The 16227-nt window shown below is 33.0% G+C and overlaps 1 protein-coding gene across 8 annotated transcripts in view; it reads right to left on the bottom strand.

Annotated features, from left to right (window-relative positions):
- Positions 1-16227, bottom strand: part of PTPRM (protein tyrosine phosphatase receptor type M) — a 936902-nt gene that overhangs the window by 522153 nt on the left and 398522 nt on the right. For all 8 annotated transcript variants that reach the window (XM_031953603.1, XM_031953648.1, XM_031953697.1 and 5 more), the window contains exon 6: positions 3417-3591. In XM_031953603.1, the coding sequence (XP_031809463.1) occupies positions 3417-3591 (175 nt within the window). The remainder of the gene's footprint in view (positions 1-3416; positions 3592-16227) is intronic.

Genomic DNA, 16227 nt, shown 5'->3' with positions numbered 1-16227 from the left:
TGCAAGATGCTTAGCGGAAGGGAAAGCAAAATGAATAATATTTAGGATTCTTCCTAAACTGAAATTCCATAATATGTGAAAATAATTTTTCATTTTACTAGAGTGCCCTGAGATGGAGGAAGAAATCTTATGCATTTAGAGAGAAGAAAATGGAAGTTCATATGAACAATTTAAATACCTAATTTCATAAAACAAGTAAGTGTTCAAATAAAGAAGAAAAACTTAAACACTTCTGTCAAAAAATTCTTACTTTCAGGAGCAGCTGGGTAGTGCAGTGGATAGAGCAGAGAGCTGGGAGTTAGGAGAAAATAAATTCAAGTCCAGCCTTAGACACTCACTAGCTGTATGACCTTAGGTAAGACACTTAATCCCAACTATCTCTAAACAAGCAAAAAATTCACTTACCTATATAATACCAGCTCATTAGACTATGTATATAATATAGTAGAAATAATATAATATTTGGAATCAGGAATCTTGAGGTCAAATTGTAACTCCAATATTTACTGGTTATGTGTGCTTATGGGAAAGTCACTTAGCTTGTCTCAGTCTTACTTTCATCATTTACAAAATAAGAATAATAATATTTGCACTACTTCAGACAGAGTTGTGAAGAAAGCATTGGCTTATCTTCGGAAGCACAGGACCTCGGTTTAATTTCTACCTCTGTTACTCCCTGTGGGACTTTGAACAATCGATCCACGAATCAAATATTTATTAAGCATCTACTACTTGATAGTCAATGTAGAATGTGATAGAAATACAACTGTTGGGTTTTTTTTATCCATTTCTATCATGTCCACCATTCATGAACCATTCTGCAGTTTTTGTTGTAAAGATACTGAACTAGTTTGCCATTTCTTTCCTCAATTTTGTAAATGAATAAACTAAGGCAAGAAGGATTATATGAATTGCCCCGGGTCATACATCTTATAAGCCTCTGAGGTCACATTTGATCTCATGTTTTTCTGACTCTCCCTAATGGTCAATACATTGAACCACCTAGATAGGAGATACAAGCACAGAAGCAAAATAGTGTCTGTCTTCAAGAAGCTAAAGTAGATGATATATACATATAAAGGCACACAAAGTAAATATAAAGCATCCTTGTAGCCAAGTCACTTTTAACCTCTCTGGACTTCAGTTTTCATTTGTAAAATGAAACTATTGGGCTTGATACTCTTCAACCTCTATATACTGCAATACCTACCTATCCTCGCCTAAGTCTGTAACTAAGAAAAAATATACTTTATATATGTATATAAAAAGACAGCTACATGTAGGTACAAAACATATACACATGTTTGCATATTTTAAGAAAATATATGTGTAGGTTATGGCTAATGTTCAACAACAGAAAAATTTCCAAAATTTAATGCCTACCATTATAATTTAATGAATCTAAAGTGCACCTTCACTTATTATTATTTGGTCATAAATATATTTTAAAAAGTACATCTTAAGTATAGCCTTTGAGGTACTTTGTGAAACATGGAAGGAAACAGAAAGATAAATCTCTCAGAGAATTTATCATCTACTAGTTTAATAATTTCAAATGCTGTCTATAAACCAAAAAAGTAAAAAAAAAATTCTCATGTCGTACTGAAATGTGATCATTTTCACCAATTGTTGGTCTAAATATTTATAATGTAGATTTCCATGTGGGCATTTGAGGGCTTTATATTTTTGCACTAAACACTTAAGTTTAACCAGATTTATAGGTGTCAAGGCATTAACCAGATTGTTTATTACATTAGAATATTATTGAATATTATCTGTCCCTTAGCTACTTAATATTAATGCACACATGCAAACAGAAATAGAAGTTAGCAGAAACATACAATTAGAATAGAGAACAAATGTATAATGGTAGAATTTTACATTCTTTTTCATAGAAACCAGCAGATAATTAGGAACCTTTGAAGATTTTCTTGATGCCAAGAATGTATAACAAACAAAAGAATGTAAGACAAAACAGCTAATTAATTTGCATGATAATCAGAGCCAATATAAGAAATGAAAAGTCCTTTTGCTACCCTTTTTTTCGTTTAGCTGATTTGAAGTTTTGCTTACTTGATGCCACAGAAATGATTCTTCAGCATCTGAAGCATGAATTGCCCAATCTGTGGGGACCCTGCCTCATGTGCTTCTTATACATATACACCCTCATCCATAGATTGTCACCACGTGTTCCTTGTCTGTATCTATGTTCCTACTCATGGTGAGGTAGCAAAGGTAAAAATGCAAAATGTAGCATGAATTCTATATTTTGGAGTAGATGCAAACCTAAGGATATCTCAGACTTGGGATAGCTTCAAGGCAGAGTATGTACATAAACCGGCAAGTATAAATGTAATATGTGCACATCCATCTATCCATATACGTGTATCTACTCTATGTGTATTTGAGTGTGTATGTTTACATTTATGAATTTCTGTTATTTTTAATGTATTTCTGTTTCTAGTCAATCAAAGAGTATATTAGGTCAAAGAGAAAAAAGTTAATTGAACAGTATTTAAGATATGAGACAAGAATGACTTCCTGATCTTTGTAAGTATAGCATTTCTCCCAAGCCATCTTGCTACCAATAGGAATATTAAAACAGATAAGGAACATATATGTAGGCAGAGAATAAGCATGGTGAGCACATGTATGTGTGTGCATATATAAACCATGGAAGAAAAACAAATTATATCTCTGGTTTCCTAAAAAGGAATACAAATGAATACTCATAATCCTTGTAAAACAGTGAGATGGAACTACCAGAAGTTGACTTTGTTCCTTCTGGACCAGGGAAAGAATCTGTAGCTGAAGGACATTAGAAACTTATGAAATAACCCTCATCCAACTCAAGAAAAATAATCCCTTTGCTCCTTTCATTTCCCTGCCTACTTGGTCAATAATGACTTAACTTTCCTGTCATGCAAAATAAAGCCATAGATGGTTACTGAAACATAATGAATTTTAACACCATTTTATCAATATTGTTTGTATGATGTGATGGGCATTTTATATGAACGCTGTTTGGTTTTATTAACCACCATCCTGTCATAAACACTCCTGTCTGGTGAATATTTGCATTTTAAGTGGTTTTCTATCAGTAAATAATGTTCATTCCTTAAATAAATTTATAGGTTGTAATCACTGCATATGGACTTGGCAGAAGCATTTGCCAAGAGCACATTCATTCCCACAGCAAACAAGCAAGAAAACATAAATAAAATATAGCTTTCAAAAATATAACCCATGTGCAAAATATGTATTTAAAATTCAATTTGTCAACACAGGCTTTTATAGACTTGCTTTTCAGAAGAAGCAGATAAGTTTGAGCTTTAAAAATCTAATGAACTAACAAGTGTACAATGTGTGCTTATATCAGTATAGGAGTTTAGAAAATTTAAAAAAAAATCAAATACCTTTAACTACCAGTTCTGCATAGTTTGATATTCCAACACCACCTTCAGTGCGAATCATACAACGATAGTTCCCAGCGTCTTGTTTTGTTGTATTCACAACATTAAAGGAGGCTGTAAATCGACGAGGACTAGTCACTTTGATTTCCTTCAGAGGTGCATCTCTTACATCAATGCCCTGTATAGGGTGGGAAGAAGGCAACACAAGGAAAGAGAAAGTTCTATTTTAATGTGAAAAAATGCAAAGCATTTAGGAGTAAACCACATATCCAAATCTCAAAATGCCCAATAAAATAGTACAGATGTTACTGCCATGCAGACCTCAGTTAAAACATTCATTATCTAGAGGCAACTGTTCAGCTGGAACAGCTGGTAAAGATTCTGAAATTCTGCCATCCTAGACACTTTAGAGATTGAGTGATACTGATTTAAGAGTGTGGGCATTTATCTACTTTTTTGTTGTTCCTCCAGAATATTAATTGTGTTAAATTATTTCTATTTAAATTTAAAAAAAAAACTAGGCAATTTTTTTCTCTGCTCTCTCCCTTACTCTCACCCAAATCCTACCTCCTTCTTTTGCATTAATAACTTAAATTGCAAAATCTTTTTTAGTTCTTTAATGAACTAACAAATAGCTTTTTCAATGCACTTTGGCTTTTTTTTTTTTAAATGTTTGCCTAGTTAATCAAGTAAGCTATATTCTACCCTATTATTGTCCTTATTTTGCATATGAATACAGAATCACATAAATTCTCAGAAGGATTAAAATCAGAGAATGAATCATGACAGGGGTTAGCCTATACCATGACCAGACCAACTATTATGGGGATTCAGATCCTGGGCCAAGATGCACCAAGCAAGAGATTCAGGATCCAGAAAGAGAGGTATGAACTTAAGGGAGGAGGGTCAAGGCTGATGTACAAGACCAAGAAAACAGTTTGTTGTTGTTGTTAGTATCTCATTAATTTTAATATATGTTCTCTTTATATTAAAAAAAAACAGTACACAAAAGAAGTTCATAGCTTTCTATTCAAGTTTCTTGTTCATTTTTGAATATTGAAATGCATTATTGTTCATAAGAAAATACTTTTCTTTATTGAAATAACTATGGTTTGTGCATGGCATATACTCAAATATATTCTAAATGTTTATTGTTTGATAGTATTCTCTTGGACATAAAGCAGAAATTCTGCTATGAGTTGAAAGTAAAATTTAAAAAGCAGTATACTATGACCCTGTATGCTCAATGGGGAGCTCAATATCTGTTGACTAACTGACCAACTAAGGCACCTACTGGGCAGCGAGGCAGCAGAGTGAAAAGAACTCTGGATCTGGGAAAGGGAAGACATGAGTTCATATTCAACCCCAGAGATTTAATAGTCATGTGACCCTGGGCAAGGCATTTAAACCGGTCTGCTTGTTTCTTCAACTGTAAACTTAGCTGGAGAAGGAAATGACAAACCACTTTACCATCTTTATCAAGGAAACCCCAAATGGGTTATCAAAAAGTTAGACATGACTCCAAAACCTGCCCTTCTTCCTAGTTTCTCCCACTTTTATTGATGATGTCATAATCCTCCCAGGCACTTAGGCTCAAAACATTGATTACATCTTTTAACTCTTTTTACCTCCTTGAACTCTACCCTACTGATTTGCCTTTGATACTATCTCTAGACCTTCATTTCCTCTAAGGGTAAGATCTTCACTTTGTTTATTACCTTGAACTTGAATAATCATCTTTATTGGCTCCATTTTTACCCCAGAACATGACAGACTAGAGGATGACAAAATATAAGGCAGAAATACCTATTATATACTAAGTTCCCTACCTTAGTGCCCAGGAAAACTTGTACCTTGAAAAGTATATATTTTTTCAACATTAGAAATCTTATTCATTAAGAAATCTAAAGCCTAATAATAAAATAGGTTTTGGTTCTGTAATTAGGATGTTTGGTTGCTAGGAAAAAGAAATCAACTTTATGATGCTATTTGTAAGCATTAAAAGAAGCAAATGATAGACGCGTAAAACAGAATCTTGTACAAAGCACATGATGCCAAAGGCAATGGTAATCTGGACATTAATGTCAAAATATAGGCTAGTAAAATATTAGTGAATTATTTGTTTTATTTCTGCAAATTGTAGTTTCCTTCAAATTAGTTTAAAATGTACAATGTTCCAAAATAATTTGGATTTTAAGGAAAAATCAAGTTTTATATAATAATTAAATTATTTAACATAGGCACAGAATATATACATTCATCAGGCATTCAATCAACTGGCATTGATTAAGGTATTTATAACACACCAGGGACTGTGCTAAGTGTTGGGGATACAGAGAAAATAGTGATGAGAAGACAAGGATTCATATCTCACAATCACATGCAAATAACTATGGAACAAATAAGATCTATCCATGATAAATTGGTAGTAACCTTGGAAGGGAGGCACCAAGATTAAGTAGGATGGACAAAAGTTTCTTGCAGAAAGTGAGACACGAACTAAGAAGTGAAGGGAGCAGGGAATCTAAGAGGTAGAGATGAAGAAAAATATTCCCAGTTATGAGGAATAGCCTGTATGAGGAACTAGCAGGGAGGAGAGTGTCATGGATCAAAGTGTATATAAGGAACAAGGCAAGGAACATTCTCTCCCTGGAATTGGGAGAAACTTGAGGAAGGGAAGACTGATGAGATTTTTGCAGTAGTCTTATCAAGACATCTGGCTATCCTCATGGTGATTAATAAAAGAAGGCTGCCCAAAGACTTCCAGAAAACCAAGCAAGAACATTACAGATCTGAGTGCCAGAAGACTAGGTACATCAAGCTGGCTGTGCTGCACAGACTCAGTCCTCGGGGAGAAGAAACTAACATAGCTTATGAGGGCAGAAGCAGAAGGGCAGGATGCTGGTGACTGTGGGTACTTGTAGGAGGATAGAGCTTTTGATTTGGGGTTCCATGTCAGAGGGAGAGCTGAAATGAAGCTAGAAGCACTATCCGCACCACCACAGGATTAGAGGAGCTTACCCTAATAACTTTCATTAAAAATAAATAAATAAATTGACCAAGAAGAAAGAATCCAACCATAGAAACTTACTATGGGAATAGGGAAGACGGGGTTCATCCTCTGAGGATGGTGAAGTAAAAAAGCTTCTTCTACCCAAAGAGTAATGTTAAATGTCTCCCTGCCCAAAGAAAATTCATGGAACTAAAAGAAAATTAAACTCAAGTGAAAGAGATTGAAGAAAAAATTTTAAAAATTTTAAAAAAGAATCATACAAGAAAAACAAACATTATGGAAAAAGATAATCAACTAATAAAGAATAGAGTTTTTTAAAATTATTCTTTGAAATTTAGAATTGGGCAAGAGGAAGCCAGCAAAATTAATAAAAGACCAAGAAATAATAAAACAAAATATAAAGAATGAAGAAATAGAACAGAATGTGAAACATCTTAAAAGAAAAACAACATATCTGGAGAACAGATTAAGAAGAGAAAATATAAGAATAACTGGACTACCTGAAAGCTCTGACAAAAAAAAGAACCTTGATACAGTTATGTAAGCAATTGTTATGCCCTGAATTGTTATGCCCTTAATTATTAAATTATTATGCTATACCCTGAATAAAATTATTGTGGGCACCTCCCCTTGCCATTAGGACTGAGAGAATTGAGTCAGAAAAGAAGCCTTAAATACCATTGAGTCATAAAACTCCAGGTGCCTTATTTCAAATGCTTGCTGAGATAATTCCCCCTCCATTGAGTATTGCCCCTTGCCTTGCTGTCTCCTGCCCTTGACCTTCTTACCTTGTCTGCTCATCTAGTATCTTCACCTCCCCCTTACCTGTATCCTGTCAGGACTAAGTTATGATCCTTTCTTGGAATTATGGCTTCTGCTCACCAGTGTTCTTGCCTTTGTTTCCCTGATAGCCAAAACCTTATAAAGGTTTCTTGCATTAGTTGCTCACTACTGAATGTTTTGAGACAAGAGTCCCATGCACCTGCCTAATCTCAGCTATTCTAAAATTCTCCACAATTAAAATGATTAAAAACCAATTTCTGCCTCCTCAGTTTCTCTGGCATTACAAAATAAAGAAAATTGTCCTGAGTTATAGAACATGAGGATAAAGTAGAAAAGAAAAAATCAACTGATCACTACCTCAAAGAAATCCTTTGCAGAAAACACAAAGGAATATTATTGCCAAATTTGAAAAACTCCAGATCAAAGAGAAAATTTGTAAAATAAAACAAAACAAAAAATAAACCCAAACCCCAAAATAACAACAAATGCCACAAAAAAGACTAATTCAAATATGCTGGATATACATTTAGAATTGTACAGGATTTATCAGTAGCCACAGTAATAGGCCACAAGTCCTGGATAATATATACTAGTAATCCAAAGAACTAGAGCTGTGGCCAAAAATATGATAATCCAGTTAAATTATCCACAATAAAAAGAGAGTTAAACAATTTCTCCTTTTAAGGCTTTTACTACCTTCTGACCAGTGAAGGTTGCAGATAACTTTATTAACAAGAGATGACCCTCTGGGAACAGGTGGTATACAACGGGGAAAATAAGTGATTTATTATGAAATATATCAATAAAAGTGATATATTTTTAAAGTTCTAGGGTTATTGAGATTCCCAGTTTTCTTATCTCTCTGTAGATTGTGGCAAATCTTATATGAAGTGTGTTACAATTTTAATTGACTCCCTACCCCATTAAAGATCAAATCCTCCAAGTTATTCAATCAAAGTAAGACATTCAACAGCTGAAATCATCCTTTTTTAGCAGCAGGGAATATGAATATTAACTAGTTATCAATTACCCAGTCACTCCTTCTAGGATTCATGGATTAATTTATTTCTGAACAATGAACTGCAGAACAAGAACAGTACCCCAATGTGTGCTCACGCTTGATCCATATAAGAACCTGATAAAAGTCCATTGTATTTAGGCAGTTTGGGTACCTGTTTTTATTGGCATCCCAGCAGATCTGACCTATTTCTCTTTTCCCTTATATTACTATGCAACAACTTTCATTACTCCTCAACCTCCATCATAGTGCAAATATGTCCTCCATGTAATGCATACTTATTTGACTTTATGTATTAGTTCTTGAATAATATTGTGCTCTGCTTTGTGGAACTGTACCTTCTAGTCACATCAGAACTATCTTTTTAAAGTATCCGCTAATGGCTAGAGTTGAAGAACAAGAGAGGCAAGTAGAAGAAGGATGAGAAAGTAGCCAAAACCAGGGGGTAAAAAGGAGAAGCAAAAGATAGGACTCAAATATCAACTAATAAAATAAACAAGGACGAAAACTGAACCAGACAACCAGCTCTTCTTTCTCTCCCTGAGACCAATTAGCTATAGTAAATTAATAAGGGGCAAAGAAACAAAAAATAATAAAATGTATTTTGGCAGACCAATACAAGATATATTCACTCCTTAAATTTCCCAAAGAAAGAAAAATGAGAATTATTATTTTAATGGAAGCTCAAATGTTAAACATGAGTCATTATTAGTATTTTAAACTTAATATTAGGATGTGTGAATCACATTTATATAACTTACAAAATGTATTTTAAAGGAAGATATATGTGCAGAACTATGGACTTGTTTCAATCTGAAAACTCTTGGATAGAGAAGAAAATCTTTATTTTTGGTATATATGAAAGAACATATAAAGAAATCTAAACTTTTAATTAATGACATTTTAAATGTGTTTTTAAACATTAATGTATTTCTTTAACCATTCCATTTTTCTCTAACGAAATCATATTTTTGTTTCTTTCCCAAAAAATGTAAATTACAAAATGTACAAATTCCCTGGCATTATGAGAGATAATTCCCCATAATCTACTTTCTAAATGTGTTTGTGTTGTTATATACATGCATATTACATGAAACACAGATTTTAAGACCCAGAAAAAATGGTCATGTCTAACTGATACACTTAGCTAAATATAAAAGTCTAATTAAACTAGGCTAAGCATATATATCATAAATATTTCCACTAAAATGTGGAATGAGTATTAAGGATGGAAAGCAATATCTAAAGGTCTATAAGGTTAATCACTCAAACTCAAGTAAACCCATCACAATTTATGAAATCACAATATCTTCTGATAAGTATGTTTTTCTTGTTGACAAAAACACTTGAGTAGAAACTGTTAAGCGTCCATTTAGAAAAACAAAGGAGGGATAAAGTGAAGAAGAGAGAAGAAATAATAACAGGAGAAGGATATAAGAGAAAATGGAAGAGAGGAAGATTAAAATAAAAAACAAAAAGGAAAATGGAAAAAATGGGAAGGGAAGAAGCAAAAGAAAGGAGGATGATAAAGGGTATTTGTTATCAGAAAGGTTGTGTCTTATATAGGGGAGGAAATTTTAAAAGTATACCCAGCTATCAAAATACAATAAATGGTTTTCTTCTCCTCTTCACAGAACTAGAGCATCTCCTCTTGACAAATTGTTCAACACATTTCATTTATGTTCCTTTGTGAGAGTGAATTAGAAATTACCAAAGATTAGCAATCATTTTATCTCTCTGGGTCTTAATTTCTACATTTGTAAAAAGAGAGTTTTATGCTCAATGCTCAGTCAATTTAAACACTCCAGTAAGTTTAAAAATTCTTTGTGGATTCAGCTTATGTCTTGTGATATTATCATTCTACATAGGAAAGAATCTCATATAACTGATGAAAAATATTAAATAAATTATGGGTAACATTACTTGTTACTTTAATATACAGTACTGCAAAAATATTATATGCTTATCATTTGTTAACTTAATAAAACATCATACTGAGGCTTATCTTTATATTATATTAATGGGTTAAATTCATATCTATGAAAATGCAACTGTGTCTTAAAATGCATTTCTTTTTCAATTTGAGCAAGCTAGAATGAAAACAAAAAGACTGATAGTTATTTAAATTAGACTTACAACCATCTTTATGTAATGGACTAACTCTGAGACTTCTAAATGAGCATTAATTTAGCAGCAAAAAAGATACATATTAAACCTTTCAGAAAGAGTTTTAACAAAAATCAGAGCTATGATTGAAAAAAAAAATTGAAGTTCTGAGATGTTAGCAGCACTTAGAGTAAATTAATCAATTTCTGGGCATTTTGGAATGGCTCTGACCATGCAATCTCAGAGGTAAATGACATGGGGGGTCAGTCACCAATCCCTAACCATACAGGTAGGGATTAAGCAGCTTTTTCATTTATTTAATGGGGGGGGGGGGAAACGGCCTACATTATTCGGCTTTCAGATATGACCATTTGTAAAATGATTATTAAATTCTTGCTACTGGATCACTAATAATATCTGAAGTGCCTGAAGTAATTCCATTTAAAGCATTTTACATTATTTAAATCAAATAGTAATTTAATATCTCAACAAAAACTGCTTCCTAGACTTCTTTTCATTCTGATAATTAAGATAACACTGGCCTCTGAATTTATCAGCCCTTTTATTACCAACTCAACTATAGTATTTATCAATCTTGATTGGAAAAGACTTAAGATCCTGAATTATGCTCTTCTTGTTCCATTAACATATATGAACAAATACATTTCAATCATCTCATGGGTCGCCTCATGAAATATAGAAACTCTTAAGTAATAATGGCTTAAAAGAGATGCATGTAATTGGAATTTGGGTGTTTTTAAAGTTGAATTCCTTTGTTTAAATAAAATAATGTCCGTATGAGGCAGGGGAAAACTTTGATTTCATCTACCTAGAGAATTAAAAATAAGGAAAATCTCTCCACTGTTGAAGACAGTGAGAGTTCAGCCAGGTTCCTTAGAGGGAGGTATAAACATTGGGGTTATAGCTAGATTTCCAGTCTCCTTTCCTTAGCTCCTTCAACTCAGACTAGAGCTCTATATACTTAATGATTTGAACTTAAAACAGAACAAAACGAAATATGAATTAGCCTCAAGGAAGAAGAAGGTTGTCATAAATCTTGTGCTGAGTTCTACCTGCCTATGGGTCTACTTCCTTGAGTTTATAACAAAGTAACTGTAGAAGGGGAGGTGGATTTTACATCCTTTTAATTCATTGTTAAATGTTTTAACAGTTCAATTATAAAATTAGTTTTAATTGAGTTTTATGATTTACAAGTGCTTATCTGATTTTTTTTAAAGGGAAAAATTCTCCTGTCACTGACCCAGCTTCAGCTGATCACAGAAGATCACCAATTCCTTTATTTGTAAACTTAGAGAATTGCTTGGGGCATTCAAAAGTTAAGTGCTTAGTCATATAAACTAAGATGTGTTCCAAACCACACTTGAATCTTAAGGCTTTCTGGCTCCAAGACCATTCTTCTATATATTTAATTATCATGTCTTCATGTCTCATTGATATTACATTTTAAAAACCTATCACTCTATCCTTAAATTTTATTTGAATATTTATGAACATGATAATGTCTAATATTATCAGTGTGGTAACTAAAAGATTCTACCTAGGCAAACATGCATCAGACTTACAGACAAAGGACTCCAAGCCTCATGATTCTAATCATTATAAAGATGGTTACTTAACTATAGAGTTTGCTGTTATTAATATTGGATCAAGATTGCTAAATACCTATTTCAGACGCTATTTAGTGTTTTCTAAGTTTTATGTAAAGCAACATAATTCTCAGTGTTGTAGGTCTCCTAATACAACCAATAAGACAACAATTCTTAACTTTTTTATGTCAGGCATCTCTTGGTCAGTCTGAAAAACCGACCCTACCCATCCACCCATCTCAGAAAAAAAAAAAAAATATTGTAAACATAAAATAAAATGCAAGGGATTACAGAAGTCAATTATATGAAACAAAGGTATTGAAAAGTAAGGTTTTTTTGTGTATTTAGAGTTAATGGACCCTTAATTTAAGAACCTCTGCTAAAAGAGACATGTGTCATAAACTAGAAACTACTGGATGTTATAGATTAGATTAGATTAGACTTTAAGGGGCTATTAGATTAGAACTGGATTTAAAGGGATGTAAATTCCAATCCTGTTTGAGTTGTTAATTAACTGTGGGACCCTAAGCAAATCATTTAATCTCTTCCTGTCTCAATTTGTTCATATATAAAATTATGATAATAATAGCATCTAATATTAGTCTTCTTAAACTTTACTCTTTGCTACACATTCAACTATCCATCTTGTTTGTTCTTCAAACAGAATATTCCAATTTTTGACTCTGTTTTTTCACTGGCTATCTTGTACATCTGGCATATGCTCCAGTTTCACCTCTGTGTCTTAGCTTCCCTCGCACTATCTTCTCCCAGAGGACTTTCCTGTTTCCAGGTATGGACAGTGAATTTTCTCCCATTTATTTTACATATATATATATATATATATATATATATTTTAATTTAATTGATTTATTTTTAAATTTTTATTATGTACATATATATATATATAATAAAAATTAACTCCCATCTATGCTGTATATGTCCCGTATGTACATAATTACATATGTACATAGTACATAGTATGTTGTCTTCTCCATTAAATGTGAGTTCCACTAGGACAGGAACTATGGTTTTATTTTTTACTGTAGTTGTTTCTTCTGCTTTTCTTTGTATCCTCAGTGCTTAGAATAGTGCCTGGCAGACAGTAAAAACACTAAATGCTTATTAAGTAACTCACAGAGTTATTTTGAAGATCAAATGAGATAATATATGTAAAGAATTTTGCAAACCTAAAAGTAGCATACAAATGGTAACAATATCTAAAGAGAAATCCTAGGGATCCAGAGGGCTTTAGTAAAGTATGACTTCCCATTTTATAGCATTTCTCTTCTCTCTACATATATACATTGTCCTTTTGGATCTGCTTTCTTCACTATTACCCCGTCCAAATCTCCCATGTTTTTCTGAATTCTTTATATTACAATAGCTTCATCTTGATGAACTGACATGAGCCATCAGTGATTATAAATGTTACATACGAGAGGGATTTGACTTCATTTTGGCTCCAAATAGTTAGCTAGGAATAATATTAGTTAGGACATTCCTACCTCAATAAAAAGTTATTTGTCCAGGGTCACTGAATGAGTTCTTATGATTTCAAGGTTTTTTCTTTATCCACTATGACACATTGCATCTCACATTTAAGCTCACAGCAATAAAGAAAAGCAAATGAACATTATTACTTTTATAAATATAAGAATGACAAGGAATGACAAAAATGGATGCTGGAAATCAGTGCATTGTCACTTTAATGAACGATTCTAGATTAATGCTTTCTAAGTCCAAAGACATTAATATCTTCACTCTTTCATTTCACAGTATACATAACGTGATTGTGTTCTCACTCTTCTAGATTTTTCTCCCTTGGTCTGGGGTTCAAGATCAAAATGAATTGCTACTGCATTGTTTTTGGTTACCTATTTCCTTCCTTTATGTCTAAATATTTAAGGTAACAGACAATGCAAGAAAAGTTAGTTGAGCTGTGATCTCTTTATTCATACTGTGTATGAAGATGGGCAATCCCAGAAGTGTTCTTCAGCCTTCCCATTCAAGCAGAGTGGCAAGAGCTAAGCAAATTGACTTACCGCTGAGAGTCAGCATGATCCCCTCAAAAGTAAAAAGCAATGATACTTCCTTCTCTTAGGATTTATCCCTCTGATACTCAAGACCCAAAAGAAAAAAGGAAATCATTTTTTTTTCTTTTGTTCAAACTCTGCTTTTGATGAGAAAGTAGTGACATTAAAATATATCACAGGTAGCACCTGTCCTTGCTACCAAGCAATATGTACAAATAATATGCAAGCCTCTTGAAGTACCTTTCTTTCTTTTCCATTTCTCATTCTAGCAGAGCTAGTTGTAGAAGAAAAGAGGTAGGAATGGAGAAGAATTTCTTCAACATCCTAAGTCATTACTACTCCTATTCTTCTTCTCCAAAAGGAGAAAGAAGTAATTGGTACAGTGGGGGATGAGGAAGAAAGGGGAAAACTATATTAGTGGCCCAATATCAAATATGTTCAAAGATATTTAATTCAGCAAATATTTACAGAGCATCCAGGATAGCCCGCCTCATGTAATACTCCTTAAAGGGATTTAAATTTATTTTTCTGTCTTGGACTCCTTGGACAATCTGATTAAGGTTATGGATGCCTTTTCAGAATGTTTAAAGCATAGATTTTCAAAGGAAACCAATTATATTAAAATATAGTTATACAAGTTTTTTTTAAGTTAAAACAGCTGACATTAAGAACCTCTATCTTAAAGAAAAAGACAATTAGGGAAACATAATTTTCAATATGCTCATATTATAGTAATATGAACAATAATAGTTCATATGTACTGTACATATGTTGTATGTAAGAAATTTTATTTATATTTACAAAGTATTTTCCCGTGTATAACTATGAGCCATTATGACCCTCAATTCTCAAAACAAAGCTGTGAGGTGAGAAGTGTAAGTACTAGCAAAATGATTTGAAAAATGGGCAAACTGAGGTTCAGAGAGGTTAATTACCCAAGAGATCAAAATTGTTAAGTATTATTCCAAGTCCTGTGTGCTTACCAAAATATGGAGTGCTACTGTGAGCACCATTTAGATTACTTAGAAACAAATAACTACATACAGAGCTGATTCATGTGATGAGTATGGGAAACATTGTCCCAGCAGCCATTCATTAAAACTATTTTGCTCTAAATGACCCAAACCACTGATGTTCCTCAAAAAGATAAACATCCTTTCAGTCCTCTAAGGGGAACCATGTTAAGCTGTGGTATTCAAAAGCAACAAACTCTAAACCCAGGGTAAGAACCTTCAAAACCTTTTCTTTAAAGCCTTTTAAGTCAGAAAGCTGCACACTGCCACTAAAATTTTTTTCCTAAGGTAATCCCAGGAAATTAATTTTTTTTATTTTTATCCTATTTTAGTTAGTTTTATTTATTGATTTTTAAATCAGTATTTCCAGATATAACCTATTGATTTTATTTCTCTCCAGAATCACCCCAGGTTTTTTCTTCTAAAAACATCTCTATACACTGAGGCTTTGCCTTAATACAAACTATACTAAAAATCACAATCATGTCAAATCACTGGACACACCAAGAAGGTCTGTTGTGTTTTCAGTCACAGTGTTTTAAATTATACATAAACTCATCAGGAACTCAAAGGAACATGGAGGAGACTACAGAAAATTTTAAAGAGTAAATGGTTCCTATAGCAACCGTAGGATGGTCCCCTTGTGCATACTCAGTATTTTGTATGACTGTAAGTGCTGCTAAATTTATGCTTTAATATAGATGTGTGTAAAATGCCCAAGTTAAGCTTGCCATGGGAACCATAATTTTCCTTCCTATCAAATCTATAATGTGGCTTTTAGACATCCTAACAGAATGGGTGCATCAATGTAATATTTTCTCTTGGAACATGCTGTTCATAAGCCAAACTAAAAGCCAGCAAATAATATTACCAAAGATATGTTCATTGGCAAGATGCAACCCAAGTACACATCCCCATCTGTATAAAAACATACTTGCATGCTCACTGGCAATGCTTATAAAACAAGCTAATATAAGGGCTATCATTTAAATAGTTATATAGTGACAGAAAAAAGCAATGCATGAATCTGAATCATCCTGAACATGGTGCCATGTCCTATTTTAGATCATGGGGCTTATTTTCTCAAAGATAGAAGTTAAAAAGCTATTAGTATGGTTTAAAGTTTATTTGTTTCTGCACTAGCCAAAAGCGATTGTCCTTATAAAGACCATTTTTGAATCATGAAAATCTGAAGCTTTTCCTCACAAGACATTCTGGAGTTTTCTGAGCTCCAAAAATGC

The sequence above is a fragment of the Sarcophilus harrisii genome, chromosome 1, assembly GCF_902635505.1.
Source record: "Sarcophilus harrisii chromosome 1, mSarHar1.11, whole genome shotgun sequence".
NCBI lineage: Eukaryota > Metazoa > Chordata > Mammalia > Dasyuromorphia > Dasyuridae > Sarcophilus > Sarcophilus harrisii.
Note: the sequence above shows the minus strand (reverse complement) of the source record. Positions and strands in the feature narration are given on the sequence as shown.